Source organism: Brassica napus, unplaced genomic scaffold (assembly GCF_020379485.1).
Source record: "Brassica napus cultivar Da-Ae unplaced genomic scaffold, Da-Ae ScsIHWf_2433;HRSCAF=3143, whole genome shotgun sequence".
Classification (NCBI taxonomy): domain Eukaryota; kingdom Viridiplantae; phylum Streptophyta; class Magnoliopsida; order Brassicales; family Brassicaceae; genus Brassica; species Brassica napus.
In genome coordinates, this window is record NW_026015772.1 from 1 (window position 1) to 18,292 (window position 18,292).

The 18,292-nt window shown below is 32.2% G+C and overlaps 1 protein-coding gene and 1 pseudogene across 1 annotated transcript; one reads left to right on the plus strand and one right to left on the minus strand.

The window, feature by feature from the left end:
• Nucleotides 1-9,854: 9,854 nt before the first annotated feature.
• On the plus strand, nt 9,855-12,298 carry LOC125601082 (myosin-17-like). Its single transcript, XM_048773464.1, has 12 exons — nt 9,855-9,909; nt 10,013-10,098; nt 10,218-10,403; nt 10,727-10,884; nt 11,002-11,102; nt 11,200-11,317; nt 11,373-11,472; nt 11,551-11,610; nt 11,683-11,739; nt 11,813-11,893; nt 11,990-12,072; nt 12,163-12,298. The coding sequence occupies exons 1-12, from the start codon at nt 9,855-9,857 to the stop codon at nt 12,296-12,298; spliced, it is 1,221 nt and encodes a 406-aa protein (XP_048629421.1).
• A 410-nt stretch (nt 12,299-12,708) lies between these two features.
• Nucleotides 12,709-14,394, minus strand: LOC125601085 (annotated as a pseudogene).
• Nucleotides 14,395-18,292: the final 3,898 nt, after the last annotated feature.

Consider the following 18,292-nt stretch of genomic DNA (forward strand, 5'->3'; position numbering starts at 1 on the left):
CAACCAGTTATGATTTCTAGAGCAACACCCAAACGCAACCACATTGGTCTTCATTAGCTGTTCCATTCATAAAGATCGAAGCTAGATGTCTGCAAAATAACGAAGGTTACAATTCACAACAACAAAAACGACATTTGGATTCTCAACATTTAACTCTAAGAAAAATCAAACGTGTAATTTTTTAAAAAGGAGACAAACAAAAAAAGCAAATTTATGTCTTAAAATAAACGTCTCGCTTCTCTATAGTTAACAAAAATAAGAAAAAAGCATCTCTCTTTTCCGCTACTACTCCTCTTCTCCATCTCATTGTTCATCTCTGTCCCTCTTCACCAGCAAGGGTGGAGTTCAGTTGAGGGTGTCTCCGTTATCAGATCTGGTGGTTCTGAAGCGTGCTTGGCGGTGTCGGTGGGGGTTAGAGGACGACCTTTCACTCTGCTAGTTTTGTCTCTGTATCCTTTAACACCACTTCATCAGCTCTGGGGGAGGAGACCACGGCCTTGCCGTTGGTTTCTTTGTATAGGATCGCCGGAGACAGATTTGGCGGAGGAGACACAAGTTTTGGCGGAGGAGTCGGAGTGGGAGAACCGCCTTGCCGTTTGGTTTTCTTCAACGTAGGATCGCCAGAGACAGCTTTGGTGGAGGAGACATTGGTTTTGTCGGTATGTTTGATCAGTGGGGATTTGCCATTGGGTTTCATCGCGGATTCGGCTTCTTAAGAGGATTTTCTTGAATTTGATTGAGACCAAAATGGTGAAGAGATAGACAATTTTGTGATAATAATGGATCTGGAGAAAAAAAGGTTATAAAGAAATTCCGAGGGAAAAAGTGAAAGGAAGCCATAAATGGAGGCTTGATTACACAGAGATGAATCGTGTGTCATTTGATCGACAATCCGTTAGAGAATTGGAAACGACGAATAACAATACACAAAAGGATCTGGAGTTCATCGTCTCACGTTTCTAGGGTTTTCCCTCTCATTGGGCTAAACGGGCCAAACAATTCAAGTTAACATATCAAAAATTATTAGAAGTCCACACGAAAATGGTCTGTGACTTGACCAAAAGAAAGAATCTTATTGGCTGATTTTTGAGTCCCACGTGGACAGTCTATCTGAAATTTTTATTCTAGTTTTATTACTTGTTTGATCTTATTTAAAATTTTAAATATTTTTATAAAATAACATATTAATTTTTTCGTAATTAGTAGTATAATATTGTTACAAATCAATGTTAACTAAAAATTTATTATAAAACAAAAAATAAAAATTATATACTATTTTTAATAATTCTATAATTATATTATGTATTAAATAAAAATTCAACACAAGACGAGCAGCTCTGTCATTTCGTTAAAAGTCTCTTAGTGAAACTAGAATTTGACAATCTTCGTTAGAATATTTTAATGTGAATTCAAAGATATTGATAGCAACTTCAAGTAAAATCAATATCACCACCTAACAAAGAAACCCACGAATATCCAATAGCAAACATTACTGGATATTGGTAATTGCAATTTAAAAAAAAGAAGACTTTACTTGACGAATACTGAGTCTCACGGCGACGGCCTTAACCAGCTGCAAAGAGCGGCCGGTAAACTTGGGGAATCAACATAGATTGGATCTTCATTCGAATCATCTGAGCCATGATCAAAACTCGTAAAGGTGGTCGAGAGATCTGATTAGTGAGTCCGAATGAGTGCTCTGTCAGTGTCACGGAGGAGAATTGTTCTGTTCTGTTTATTTTAGATTAAGACGGCACGTAGTTCTTCGCTGAAGGAAAAAAACAAACACAGCTTGTAGTTTTGAACAAGAATAGGGTTGTATATTATATAATTTAGGATGGACAATGTAGGAGACAAATCTAATCTATCAATATAGTGTCTTATTTTTATCTGCTATTAACAAGTCGGACCACTTGAAGAATTAGTTAATATATACATATTTAAATCATTATATTAATAATAAACTAACAATAAATTTAAATTTTATTTTAATTATAACAAAATCTACTAAAAGAATAGGACTATATTATTTAAACACAACAGTGTTTTTATTTATAAATTCCGTAAAATACTAAAATAATATATTTTAAAGCATATTTTTAAACACAACAGTAAATATAAATTATCTTAAACATATTTCTTTTCTATAATATAAATAAATTTAAAAATTTATCGTAGCAAAATGTATAAACTAAAGAAAAACATATTTTGAAGGAGGTTATCTATTTGATTATCTCATATTGTTATTTTATTGTACTAACTCAAAAATATATTAGTAAGTAATAATAATTAATAACAAAATAAGATGTATTAAACAAATCACTATATATTATAATGTCGAATAAGAAATATAAAAATAATATTATAGAGTTACACAATATATAATACTAAAATAAAAATAATATATTTAATATATTGTAATAATATCAAATACATTTATAAAATGAAAAAATATCCACATGACGTGCAGGTTAAAATCTAGTCTATACTATTAAAAGAGAAAAAATTCTTAAAAAATCTACTTATGCAAGGTTGTTGCACCTATTCATTTTTAGTCATACCTATTAAATACAACCAATATACAACTAACCTTTTTTATAGAAACCAATGATATCCTATACATTTTAATAAATTCATTATTGTTATGAAAATATAGGAAAAAGTCTGTAGATTTATTAGACAATAAAGACCTTTATATAGGGAATTACATAAATATGAAACTCTAATACAATATGGGCTAGGAAATATAAAAACATAAGAAATGAGCCTTCGAATATGGAATTCCACCAGACCTTGGTTTATAACACTCCCCTTGGAAGACCATCTCCGAAGTGGTTTTGTAATACGCTTTGGATGTTGTCTCATTAAAACCTTACCAGGAAACTCAATGGGATAAAACCATGGTGAAGAAAAAAAGTACAAAACGTATTACTCCCCCTGTTGAGTACTCTCTGGATGTCAGTACGCCTTAGTAATTAGATCAACTTAATCCTTGCTTGAGTGAACTTGGACGGACAAACAACCTGTATCACCAAAATAATTTACCTTTTTCGGGTAGGTTAGTATCAAAGGACCCAAGTCTTTAGTTCCTTGTAGGTAACAAAATATGTATAATCCCGTTCTAGTGCCTTTGGGTCGATCATGAGCTTTATCTAGCTAATAGATTACGACAAATTATTTATCTAGCCTTGTATGGCTCGCCAAATCCGTCAAAACTTTATGGCACTTAGAAATGGCATTTCGGGACCAAAATTTTCCTCATTCTCTTTCATTAGGGCCGAAATTATCTTTTCTAAACTGAGGAACCTTATAATAATATGGGACTTGTCAATTCGTAAGCTTAGTCCATATCAAACTTCTTGAGCACGTTATCTATGTATGTCATTTGATGCATAAGGATTTCCTTTCAAGGTGCTCAATGTATAATCCAATATATAATCTTGTTTCCCCAAAACCTTTCATGTTTAAATTCGAATTCTTTCTTGATGTATTCTATCTTTGGGAAGTTCTCCAGAGGTTCCTAGGATATTCAAGTCGTTCACATAAAGATATTCAATATTATTCTCGAGAACTTGATGTGTTCGGTAGTTTGATACCCTCTGGAACTTTCACATAAATTTCGTTATCCAGTGGACCGTATATATATATGTATTTTATTTGCCATACTTATAAGGAATCAGAATGTCGTTGCATCAACCACATAGGAGTATGTCTCCTTTATAATTGATTCCAGGTCTTTGTGAGAACCTTATGCAATTTCGCCATTCTTATTATGTTTTCTCACCAAAGACTTACTTATATCCAACTGGTTTGACTACATCTCTTCTCTTAAGAGATTTCATATACCACGTCTTATAGCATTATCAATTTGCTTTATCAATTTCTCTAAGTAATTTCTCTGAGTGCACTCTATGATATACGTTAGTTTCATGATCCTCGCTTTTGTCAAGCGCTTTTGTATTCAAATATTATATCATCATCGACGTCGATATTATTTTACCGGTTCAATTTATAATCCAGACATGACATAATGCATTTAGATCTTATTATTTTCAGGTACCTGATCTTTATTCATGGTCATGTCTAAGGTTTCCTTTGGACAACCTTAATTTCGGATCTGTCATTTCAATTTTATGCTCTTCTCATTTTCGAGTAATACATGTATGGAACCGTCTTATTTTAACTAAGTCCAATATCAATTTTATTATAGCATAACCCGCTGGTATATTTCAGTTTGGGTCATCAAACATGTATGGCAATTGACTTGTTTAAATAATGAGAATGATTCATTCTTTGGACTCTTATTCTATATTCATATTTGAGGATCATTATTCATTCTCGAAATCGTTTACCAGCTTATTATTTCTCTCCCTGATGTTGGATATACGGATTTATCTAATCTATGGCTTAGCCTTAATCATATCTCTCGTGACTTATGTATTCTTATGGAGATTTATATCCAACGTTTACACTTAATTCAATTTCAGATCCCATCTTATAACTTTGTGGTGGAGCAACTTATTATTTAAGTTCTCTATATGGGAACAATAATTCTTGACACTTTATCAAATTCATGGAGAGTCTCTATTTGTTCTTTGGCATTATGCGAACAAATTTTGCTGCAACTTATAAGGATTCATAAATCCACCGGTATCACCAATTACTCTTGCAAACTTATTACAGATTTTGACAAGGATATTTACAACCATATGTCGTCACATATGATGGATGATCAGTCCATCCGTGGGTGATCAAGCCCACAAAATTCCTTGCTTATTTTCGAAATATCATGGTGAATACTCATATTATCAATTCCCTTATTCAAAGGGGCAACATATCTTAAACCATTCAATAGAAAGTCACATACTTAACCAGAATGGCATGACCGGTTTGCCAATCATTAATCTCCATATAATCTTTCTCTTGTGCAATTTTATATTCAGATTTGATTTTGGCCGAGTTTTTATTTGGGTTATTATTGTCGTGGATGCTTAACTTATTTAGGGATTCCTCTGATTCTCCCCCTCGAGATAATAACACTTAATGTTCATTTATCTCTTATTGAATACCAAACTTAGGTAATTTAATATCAAATTTTGTTCTCTTAGACAATAATTTTGAAAACATCATGCATTAAATAAATCAAAGTGTGCAACAAATAGCAGAAATAAATTAAGTCTGGTTGGATTAATAGAGATTTAAATTCGGCCAAGATAAATTATTCAAAGACTTTGCCAAGAATTTTTGGCCAGGGGATTCGGCCAAGATGATTTTACCAAAATGTTTTGACCAAAGATTCTATTAATTTGACTAGATTTCATTTTGGCCAATAGAAATTTCAATTTGGCCAAACTTTTACCTTCGGTCAAGGTCTTTTAAAGATGGCCAAGATAATTTAGACTTTGCATTTGATCAAGATTTAAGCTAGGCCAAGCTTCTACATTTGGCCAAGGCTTTAAAGATCATGCATTGTTCATTACGCCAAATAAGTTTCGGCCATGCCAAATCCGAATGGTTCTAGGATTCTTATAGATTTCGGCCAAGGAGTAATTTTATGATCAAATTTTAAGTTTTTAAAAAAGTGATCATGTCTTAAAATTTGGCTAAGATTTCATTTGGCCAAGGCTTTGAGAAACGATCCTACAAATGTTCATATGAACATGTATAGTCTTGGTTAAGCCAAATCCAAATAGTTTTTAGGATTTGGTAATGTGTTTCGGATTTGCTAGATTTTTCAGCATATAATTCAAGGTTTAAAACACATATAGGCCAGACAATGTAATCAAATCAAGTTTAGCATATGATGAAGTTTTGATCCTACGGCCAAGCTTTTAATCATGCGGATATGGTTCATGCAATCTCTATGTTTTAAACAAGCAAGGCATCATTTTCAATCAAGTAATCAGCTAGCAAATCAGATTTGGATCATGTGAGCATGTGACTGAGCAAATTAAATCTAGGTTCCATGCTGCATGCAATCGGATTTTATCTTTAACAATCAATCTATATTTTAATTTCTTAGCATGCGAGCTAGGCGATCAAACAAATCAGATTTTGGGTTTGAAGCATCCATCATATTTGGTTAAGACATACGATTCAGATTTTAAACATATCATGATGTGATCAAGCAACCAAATCAGATTTCAATCAATAGCATGTGATCAAGGCAATTTCTATTTCTAATAGGATTTAATCATGCGATTTCAATTTCCTAGGTCTAATCGATTTTTTAATCAATTAGCATATGAATAATTTCAGTCTAATCATGAAATTTTATCCCTAGTTTCATATGATCAAATTCTGGAATTCTAATTTAAATTTATTAAGTTTTAAATTTTCAGGAAATTCCAATAAACATGCGATCAGATTTAGGTTAAAATTCAAATTCTAATTCTAATAGGATTTAGACACAAACATGTAATTATTCTTAGTCTAATTATGCAACCTCAAACATGTATTTATGCATGAAAAATATCAAGTTATACAAGCATAAAATCGGCGAAGACAAAAACCCTAATAACTTTGTAACAACCTTGTAATAACCTTCCTATTTTTTTTTTAAGGGTTCTAGGTTTTAGCATGCAATTTCAGTTTTAATGTTTATGTTTCGATTTCTAACATTAAAACATGTAATTTCTATTAGAGATTAGATCAAACCATTAGGTTTTATCAATCCTATCATGTGATTAACAAATCAGATTTTAAACCTAAACATGCGATTTAATTTTTTATGTCTAGCATGCGATTTTGATTTTAAATGTTTAGCATATGATTTGCAAACCTAAAACAAGCAATTTCTATTAACAACAGATCATACAATCAAGTTTAATAATCCTAGAATGTGATTAGGTGGCCAAACAAATCAAATTCTAATTAAGCATGCGATTTGCAATTTTATGCCTAGCATGCGATTTCTAATTTTAAAAACATGCAATCCGATTTTCTTTAAACAAACAATCAGACTTTTAAAGCTTTAACAGCATGTGAAAACAGGTTTTAGAAAGTTTTCATCAGGGGGTTTTAATTTTAAAGGTATGCGATTTTTAGGTTTAAGCAAATTAGGTTTTAGATGTTTAGGAATCAGTTTTTCAAGCATACCAAGTATGCGATCTGATTATTGACATAATAAGATCTGAACAATAGTTTTAGGAATATGATTCAAGTTTTAGAATTATTAGAATCATATTAGATAGTATAGGTTTATACAATTTTCGATTTTAAGCATGACATTCGATTTTCATGTCATGCGATTTTAGGTTTAGATTAGTTCTTAGGTTTAAAACTTATGACCATGTTTTACTAAGTTTTAAACATATATTATATAATTTATAAGGATATAAATCGAATTATGTATTCATAGTTGGTTAGGTTTTGATTTCTATGATCACATATTAAGGTATATGCGATCGGTTCTCTCTCTCTTGTATGGTTCGAGTTTAATTACATTAAACTCAAATTAAACTCGACCTCTAAGTAGTTTTAAAGTTTGAGATAGTTTACCTATGAACTCAACTCCTTTGATCTGAATGGAAAAGAGAGTTTGATCGCACGGGCAGCAACTCTTCTCGGCCTGAACTCCTTGTTGATATTAGACTTGCACATGAGTTGAGTTCGGCTAGAAAATCCTTGTTGGAATCGGATTTGGTTTCCAAATCAAATCGGCGTGCACTGTATCTATGCGTGAGAGCGCGTCGGTGGTCAGATCAACAAGCGGTTTGCACTGATGGATTCGTCTCGGCGAGAGCTTCGATTTGATATCTTGATCGTTTTCTGGGTCCTCGCGATTTGAGAGACGGCCTCTTTTAAGTTCCAAGGCAGATTCCTTTGTGTTTAGGGTTCGATGATTTTCGGCTGAGTTGAAGAATATTTCGTGGGGGCTTAGGGCTAGAGGCTATCGTGCTGATAACGTGTTATGAAAATAAGAAAAAAGTATGTATATTTATTAGACAATAAGGAGCCTTTATATAGGGAGTTACATAAATATAAAACCCTAATACAATATGGGGTAGGAAATACAAAGACATAAAAATATGGGCCTTCGAATATGGACTTCCACCAAACCTTGGTTTATGGTTTATAACAATTATTGTTTATTGACCGCTTAAATCAACCTAATCAATTCAATTATTACTATGTTAACATATTCGACCTTAATTAAACTATCTAAAAATCAATGCTTATACCATGCATTATAATATAATCTCATCATATTCCGTATAGATCATATTATACAACTTAAAATATATGACCACGACGACCACAAAATATACACTTACAAACTATATATAACCATTATGGACCATATCTAGAAATCATAGTTTTCATGATTGTTATATTATGGAACTATTATCAAATACTTTATTCAATCTTATATACTATTAAAAAGTAAATGAGAAGTTTAATTAATTTTTCTAAAAAAAATCTGATGATTTTTCTGGGTTTTTATCGGGTCGACCAATGTCGTATCACGGGTTAATGAAAGATTTTTAGATTTATAAGATTTTTAATTAATAGATCTTCACTAATCCAAACGGGTTATATGCGGATCACTGAGTTTACCAGTTTGACTGCATAACTGGATCAAATATAAAAATAATGTTTATTTAAATTTGTCTATAAAATAGATATTGTATCCCACTAAAAGTAGTTAAATAATTTGTACAAATAGAATTTTTTTCTATTTAAATATAAATACACTATTCTGCTTTAGCATTCATGGATAATTTTTTAAAACTTAGAAAACAAAATTTAGGTACTTCGTTTTTTGAGTAATTCAGTTTATAAATTATATTCTTAGGATAGTTTTTTATTTAAAATGAAATATAATTAATATTTATAGTTATATAATTTTATTTTAAAAATCCATGTACTCATTTGTTTTTCGGTTCGATTATGGTTAAGCTTTTGATTTTTTGGTTCCAAAGATAAATGATCCATTTGGTTATTTATAAACTTCGGTTTGGTTTTAATTTTGGTTTTTCGGTTCTTCGGTTCCGGATAAATATGTCCATAACTATACAATATCTTATACAGAAATTCATATAAAAAAAATCTTTTAATACCGAAAATAAACCCGCATTCGAAGCGCAAGTCAAAATCTAGTATTATTTTAAAGAGAACAAAATAGGAATGTTGAATAAAATCAGATAATAGATTTTTTACTAAAATAAAATATTCTACTCTATTAATGATCACCAACTATACATTTGACATCCTATTATATAACAGTATTTGGAGATATATAAAGTTAGGTAGTTTTGATTTAAAAAAAAAAAAAAATTTAGACACAGCAAATAAATAAATAAATTATAGTGAGATTGTGCACCAGAATTTTATTGGTTAGACTGCAATTTTTTTTATTGTTTCTCTCAAATATTACTTCTAAAGGGTAAACTTGTACAGCAATTTTCATTTAACAACTACATGTTATTTATAAGATTGATAATATAATATAAATGATTAATTAATAATAGTATTAGAGAAAACTTACCATTTTCATGTAGAATATAATGATCATCATTTCTATATTTTCTCTTTATTTGCAAATTTAATTTTCGGATGACGTTTGTATAAACATGTAGAAACCAGGGTTCATCATCATTCAGACAAAAGCAGCTTTGGCCACTGAAGTAAGTTGGTTCTTTCTTGCTTCATTTTTCAAAGGAATTTATGAACCAGCAGTGTGTTTTGTTTTTTTTTCCTCATGTTTGTTAAACTTAGCCAATACACTTTTGACTATTTCGTTTTGCTCACAAGTTTTGATGCTCCAGATAGATTCTTACTAGTCATCGTTATCCTTGTTGGTTGATTAAATATGGCTATAACTATATTTTTTTTCAGTTCCAGACGTTTGCATGTTGGTGTTGCTTTTGGGTTTCGGACTAGAAGAGAAATACAATGCCTACACAGGTAAGAGGAAGTGTGCTTTTTTCTGACTAAGTCTTGCACATTTAAAAATGAGACCTGGTTACTTTCTTGTTTCTTCATTGCTTATGGCCTATAAATGTAACAGAAGCTCCAGTAGATAAGGTGACTTCGGTATTAGTTAAGGATACTGAAAAAATCTTTTCATTGACTTCAGAGGTGGAGGCTCTACAGGTGTGTGTAACTGGTGCCAACACCATACTTATTTCTTTTCTTTGCGTGGATTCATATAAAGTGAAGAATGCTTATCTTTTCATGTATTTTTATTCTGAGTATTGCATTATGTTTATTAGCTTGGTGTCACTCAGGAAAATCAGGAACTACTAGTCACGTGCATCTCACAAAACCTTGGCTTTGCTGGAGGCAACCCTGTTGCTGCATGTTCTCATTTACAAATGTCTCCTTCACTGGGATCATTTGAACTCGAAGAAACAAACATCTTTGACCGTATCATTCAAACAATAGCTTCGGCCATTGAAGTAAGAGCTGGTTCTTTCTTGCTTCACTGTTCAGAAGCTTTGGGTTATGAATTATTGCAACATGGTTAAATAAATTACGTTAGCAAGTGTTTGATTCAATATGAAAAATGTTGTCTTCCATACAGGTACCAGATAACAACCAAGTTTTGGCGTATTGGTTATCTAATTCAACCATGTTACTTAAGCTACTGCAGCACACATTCACAAGTGCTGCATACCAGAGTCCAGAGTAACAAGCTATAAATCTTTGTTTTTACTCTCCCTGACTTGACCTTTATCTGACTCACTTCATGTCTTGTGTGTCTTGTTTACACTCTAAATAGGGATGCATGGGAGGCGGTGTTGTCTCTTCTTTGGATAGACAAATGCAAGTTGAAGCAAAGTACCCAGCAACTCTTTCAAGCAAGCTTATTGGATTCCTAGAGAAGATGTATGTTATGATCAGAGATAATCTGAAGATTGAGGTCTTTTCTCTTCTCCGGTTATCTAAACAGGTTGTTTATTTACTTCCTTTAAATAGTGTGTCTATATATTGACCTTCAAGTTTCATTTCATTGTTTCATCGATTTAGTATATAAGACATGGTTACATGACACAGGCGCAAGAAAAAATGTTCCTCAACAAGATTTGATTGGTCACTGGGAAAGTATTGTGGAAAGGCTAAGCATTACTTGAATCTAATGAAAGCAAACAATGTGAGTCTGCGATTTAATAAGAATATATAACAGCTTGGGCTTCGGATTGAGATAATCTAATGAGTAATGAGCAATGAACTCTCTAACTTTGCTTGATGCAGACTCCACCATTCCTGGTCAGCAAATTAATCACACAAATATTCTTCTTCATCAATCTTCAGCTCCTAAACAGGCATGCATGTTCACTAGTAGTAATATCTCCTTTTCTTTTGTCTCAAGGTAAGTTTTCCTTGGCTGACAGAAAGTTTTCTCTGTAAATCAACTACTTGTGCAGTATTCTCCTAAGCGATGACTGTCGCTATTTTGTCAACGGGGAGTACGTTGAAACAGGTTTGGCTAAACTAAAAAATTGGTGTATAGAGGCTACTGATGAAGTAAGCTTTGATTTCATCACATCTTAGAATTTTTTTTTCTGAAAAGTTGACTTAATTGTTTGTTGTAAAAAAAAACAGTATGCTGGTTCAGCTTGGGATGAGTTGAGTCATATCAGACAGGCAGCTGGATTCTTGCAGGTATAACTATATTTGATGCTATGCCACACCTTCTATTGCATTGTAAACTCAATTGTTTTGGCTCTCTTTCAGGCCATTATTCAAAAGCAGGAAATGACCTTAGACAAAATAACAAGAGAACTCTGTCCGGTAATGATCATTAGACTTTTATTTTGTTTTTTTTTTCCAAGAGGTGAACATTGAAGTTGCTTTTGTGGTTCAGGTGCTAAGTATACGGCAGCTATACAGAATCAGTGCTATGTACTTTGATGACATTTATGACATGAGCAGCGTTTCTTCAGATGTACGTTTTCACTTGTAAAATGACGTCTAAACCTTTGATTCTATCTAGACATTGTTTAACTTAAACTTTCTCTTTGTTTTTTTTTCAAACCATAAGGTTATTTCAAGCATGATGATTAGATTGATAGATGACTTGACCGATGGTGTACGGAGTGACTCTCTTTTGGAGGACGACTTGAGGTAAACATAAACCTTTTTTTCTTATTGTTATTGAATAAATGTTTTGTCACATTGCTCTCAAGTAACGGAGAGTGATCAATCAAAACGCAGCATTCCATTCACCGTAGAGGATTTATCAAAATCAACGGAACAAGGGGATGTAAACGACATTGATACTCTTGCATTGATCCATGAAAACCCAAGTTTCAGCTTCTTGCTCACTTGTGGAGAAGGCAGTTCATCATAAATTGTTTGTCACATCGGGCCATATTATGTTTTTTTTTTGTTTTTCATTTAGTATGGATGTGAACTATTTTTCTTTGATATGCTTTTTGCTATTAACTTTTTTACCGCATCAAATAAACTTGAATTCCAATTGTTATTTGAAGAGGAACTATTTGATTTCTTAATTAACCTTGATGGTCATCCATGTCGTAGAATAAATACTAGTTCTTGCAAAATGAATGAGAAGCTATGTTAACCACTTGTTATATTCAAAGTCAAGTTAAGGACCACCGTTTACCCAGAGGTGTTTGGTTGCTATGTATATTTGCTGGTTTGGGTGTAGTTGCAAACTTGCAGTGAAGGAACTAGAAATTTTTTTATTTTGATGTGTGTTTTTCTCTAAAAGTTAGCGTCTAGAATCGTCCTTTGATTCTAATCCCAAAGCATAAAACCTCTTCTAACCTTCTAGGTCACGCAACTCAGTTCAAGGAAAAGATAAAAAGGATATATTCCAACCATGGAGGATATTTGACTATTTGAGTATATATGGTGAAACTTTGAAAACATCAGAAGATAGATTATTGCATATATTAAATCAGCTCATTTGTATAAGCTCGACTAGTTACATAAACATCATCTCCTTTAGGATGTTAATTATTGGTATATATCTCACAACCCTTATTTTCCACCTTGAAACCATAGATTTTTTCTATGGTTTCAAAACTTTTCCCACGAGCTCTTTAAGAGGCTCCATCTCTGCTTCATCAATCAACTGATACTCCTGCATGTTGCAAAACAATAAACTCACGTCATCGTTTTTGACATTAACTACTATAACATTCAACATGTTCCAGAGGAGATCCATCAACTCACAGATGTGAAGAGAACAAGATGTTCGAAGCAAGTGTTGAGATGAGCTTCTTCCTTGAGATTCACAACTTCTGAAAGTGACAATGATAGATGTGTGCATAAACCCTAAACAGCCTCTTCAAAATCACCTTCACGAAGTCCTTAAAATTCGATGGGAATGTTGCTTCTGAATAAATGATGAGAAATACACAAGTGTTACAACTTAAAAAAACTTTCATTTAGAGAGTCAGTATGAATCTGTTTAAGTTGATGATAAAAAAACTTGATTAGATACGTTTAAAATCTATAGACAAGCTTAACAGGTACCAGGTGTTTGCGGAAAGATGGTTCCGTTATCGATCTGAGTTGCAATCCAGTTCATGAGATACCCAACGTATTCAGGAGCAGAAACCGTTATTGGCTTCTATAGCGATCCCATCTGCCCATCTATACTCATATCTGCAACCAAAAAGAAGAAGAAAATGACCAAAATGATGTATCATCAACTCAGATTTGGATGATGGATAAGAATCATGAGTGAAAGAGTGAGTTACAAGGATCCAGCATTCATGATAGGGCAAGTGGTGGTTGTGCAGAACTCTTTGAGAGTAGCGTACAAAACGTTTTACATGGTTGTAGAAATCTATGGCTAAAATAAACCAAACATACAAATTAAATATTAAGATAATAAGCAAATCAAGTAGGGATTATAAGAATGATTGTGTCTTAACTGTGAATGGCCAACCACTGGTTAATGTCTTCACCATAAGGTAGTTTCACGGCTTCTCTGAGGTTGTAACTCATGAGAGTCGCTGTGAATGGTTTTTCAACCACATGATCACTAATACTCAGTCCACTGACATTGCTCCCTGATGGATGATGCTTCCTCTTCTTTGGTCGAAATGTCGACCTCTGATTTACACTGAAAGACAGTAAGTATATGATCCATCATGTTAGAACCTAGAAAGCCATGTGTGTTCGAACTATTTTCCAACAACAAACCGTAATTACACTTGTGACGTGAACCACATGCCAAGAGTTTTTAACTAGTACAAAAAAACAGAGAGAATTTAGACGATAATATATATATATATAAACTGTAGAACATACCAGCAGGGTAAGCCCGATACATTCATGGCTAAAGAGAGAGAGAGAGAGAGGGTGTGCTTTGAATAATTAATCTGAAACAGATTGCTCAACTTAAAAATCGATGAAATAATGGATCCAGAAAATCCGAACTACAATGAAACACTTTTAACTATCATAAGTTACCTGACTGCTTTCTAATGGTTGGATGCTACGTACTGATGGATATTCAGGTAGTTTTGCTGGATTTTCATAAGACTCATGCCTGCATTATACCACACACACACATACATATGTATATAGATATATGTGACCAATTTTTAATATGATATTTTCAAGATTGAATTCACAATTAACGCACACAAAAAATATGCAAGCTGACTCATGTATAATTTTGATTTATTTGGAGACATATGTCCTAACACAAAAGAAATGATATGTATTTTCATATTGTTTTAGTAGACACATAAGAATGAGCTGTATAGTGTTTTCAAAAAGGGAACTTTTGATACACTATTCATTAACTATCTATATATTTCATATATGACAAAATATGAAGATTGTTACCCAAAAATATCATTCCTTATAAAAATTTGTTTTCTGAAATCTTTAGTCTATTAAAATAAATTTACTAAATTATATCATTATGATTTATTTAATTTAACTGCTATTTAAGACATATGTCCTAACACAAAAGAAATGATATGTATTTATATTGTTTTAGTAGACACATAAGAATGAGCTATATATTGTTTTCAAAAGGGAACTTTTGATACACTAATCATTAACTATCTATATATTTCATATATGACAAAATATGAAGACTGTTACACAAAAAAATATCATTCCTTATAAAAAAATTGTTTTCTGAATTTTTTAGTCTATTAAAATAAATTTACTAAATTATATCATTATGATTTATTTAATTAACTGCTATTTTATTTTCTTATAAGTAAAAGTATAGCTTAATATAGCTTACATATATGTATATTTGAGTAGAAATATATATATTTATGTAAATTCTGTTGAAATATATAAATATACGTAAATTTTATTCTATTTAAATTGTTATTATCTTAAGGTGGCGCTTATGTAAAAACTATATGAGAAAGTAACGAACCATGGTGACATGAACCAATTTTAAGATAAGATAAGAGGTTAGTTAGTAAAAGTAACATATTATTCTCTCTCTTTTTTGTAAAATATAATATTTATATTTTACAAAAAGAGAGAGAATAATATGTTACTTTTACTAACTAACCTCTTCTTATCTTATCTTAAATTTGGTTCATGTCACCATGGTTCGTTACTTTCTTATATTTTGAAACGAGATTGAGCTATTTGAATATTTTTTGAAATTAAAATCATATTACATCTAATAATCAGCAAAATTAGCAAATGCTTAATGTTTAAATTGGTTCGAAAAACTAGACAAAGAAACTAGAAGTAGAAAGCTTGACTTAGGCAGATGGTCATGGTCGACTCAACTCTAGTAGGGTTGCCAACTTGCCACTGATTACGTACGATCGAACCAGTTGTTGAAGAGACTGTTATGAGAAGCCGTTTAAAAAAAAGACTATGTTATGAGAAAGTAATAATAGTACAAACCGACGCTAAAAACACATTAATACACATAGAATGACATAGTACGATAAAAATACAAATTGGAGCATATGCAGTTTCTTAACATCATTGCACGATTGGAAATTTTAACCATCTGACTCAAAGACACACAAGCAGAAGGCTTGCACGACTGGAAGCAAAGAAGGCTATGTAAAGGGAAGAGAAACACGCGTTGGTGTAAATGTGATCAAGATCGTCATCATATTAATGGAGTGGCTAAGAATATTTTTTGTGCACCTTTATGCTACATTAATTGTACCATCCCAACGATCTATATCTATCATCTCTCCTTTTTCATGACCTATATATCCACTCTCATTTGAAGTATTTTTGGTAACTTTTGAAGCAATTAATACTTGTTAGGGCCAAACATAGAAAATTGCGAGTCAGTTCCTCCTTAAATTTCAACATTTATGCTCTTAATAGGGCTGAACATTTTATCCGTTACATTTGATTCGATTTGTTATTCGTTTCGATTCGATCCGAAAATTCTGGGTATCCGTAAACTTTCGAAGCAAAGCAATACTAAAAATCAATATCCGTTAAAATCGAAGCAAATCACAAATATTAAAATTCTGAGAAGCGAATATCTGATCCGATCCGGCAATATATAAATACATGTATATCTTGATTATATTTAAAGTTTTTAATGTATCAAATTAGTGGAAGCACCATAGCCTACTGGTTAAGTTTAAAGCTTTTACACCTAAGTCTAGGGTTCGAATCCCAGACTATGCATTTATTGCAGATTACATGAAATCTAAGTTTCAAGTCCCAGAGAAAGCGATTTATTAAACAATTATGCAGACTATAGAAGAAAGGCTTACAAGAGATCTTGCAAGTAAATCTTGTCAGGCGTGGATCTTCATAGGACGGTTCATGTGATGCAGTTAGGCAAGTAGTATTGTCGGTTGTCGAATCGTCTATGTAATCTTTCTCATATCATAATTGTGAGATCATATAATAAATCATCGTTAAAAAAAAAATATAAAATTATATAATTATTATTCTAACATATGATTTGATAAATTTTATTCACATTATTAGTTATGTAAAAGTATTACATTAAAGGAAGACTACACATTCTGACAATTATAATTTTTTTCTTGAGTTTTGTGTTATTATAATTGTTAACTAAGTTCAATTTTTTTTACAAAATATGTAGATTCACTACACTTCTTTTAATTTTTATCATATCTATCATGCAAAAAAAATATTTTACAAAACAAATTTGTATCAAAATTAAGATTATTTGTATTAATCAAACATATCACTACAAGAAAACATATTTTTTACTAGGGCAGTATTCGTTGTAAATTCGTCGTAAACGGGGTGTTACGACGAATTAACGTCGAAAGACGTTTCGTTGTTAAACGTCCGTCGTAACGGAGGTTTCGTCGTAAACGACTCGTTACATTTACGACGAAATATATTCCTCGTAAAAGCGCAGGGAAAGGATTCGTCGTAAACGCCACGTAAGACTTCGTCGTAAAGCCCACGTAATTGTTTCGATGTAAAGCACACGTAAATACTTTCGTTGTAAATCACTCGTAAACATTTCGATGTAAAATCCTCGTAAATATTTCGATGTTAATCACTCGTAAACATTCGATGTAAACTCCATGTAATGTTTACGAGGAGTTTACATCGTTTCTTATTATATTATTATTAATTAATATATAATAGATTTTAATTTATATTTAATATTCAGAATTTAAAATAATTTAAATTTTAAAACAAAATATGAAATTGGAAAACATATTTTTAAAAAGTCATACAATAATATTTAAATTCATAATACAAACAGAAAAAAACTACATATTGTCGAAGTACTTGGTGGGGTTGCTCGGCTGTTGACGTGTTGGATCGGACTCTTGGGGATCTCGTGGTGGCATTCCAAGAGCGGCTCGTCTCTCACTCAACATTCTCTGCATAACCGGGTTTCCCACGGCCATCACGTCTAGTAAATCCTCAAGAGAGTCTAAACGAACCTGCTGGCTATCCATTTGAGCCTTCTGGCTATCCATTTGAGCCTTCATCTGAGCAGTCTCTTCATCCCGTCTCGAAGTGTATGACGAAGTTGCCCTTGCAACTTCGTTAACAGAGCCTATACCGACTATCCGTCCCTTCTTTTTTAGGAGCCACCTATAAAATCAAAACATATATTAATATAGTTAATTATGTTAAAATATTTAAAATAATGTAAACTAAAATTTTAAGTTACCTCTTCGAAGATTCTGTCGACCTCTTGGGTGGACAATGTGACTGGTAATCCATCGGGAGACTCCTGGGTTAGTTGAGTCTCCCGTTCTTCAATCCGACCAGCCACTGTTCGGAAGAGTTTCTCAGATGCAGGATCCACAAAAACTCCGTCGGATGTGGCGTGAGTCATCTTGAATAGGTCAGATAGAGAAGGTAAGACTCCCGTCTTCTCGAACTACAAAAAAAATTTAAATTA

What these genes read in the sequence shown, in the direction of transcription:
- LOC125601082 (XM_048773464.1), top strand. Translation starts at nt 9,855, where the DNA reads ATGTTGGTGTTGCTTTTGGGTTTCGGACTAGAAGAGAAATACAATGCC. An exon ending in GAGGTCTTTTCTCTTCTCCG is followed by an intron (nt 10,885 to 11,001) that starts GTTATCTAAACA and finishes TACATGACACAG; the next exon opens with GCGCAAGAAAAAATGTTCCT. An exon ending in CTTTTGGAGGACGACTTGAG is followed by an intron (nt 12,073 to 12,162) that starts GTAAACATAAAC and finishes ATCAAAACGCAG; the next exon opens with CATTCCATTCACCGTAGAGG.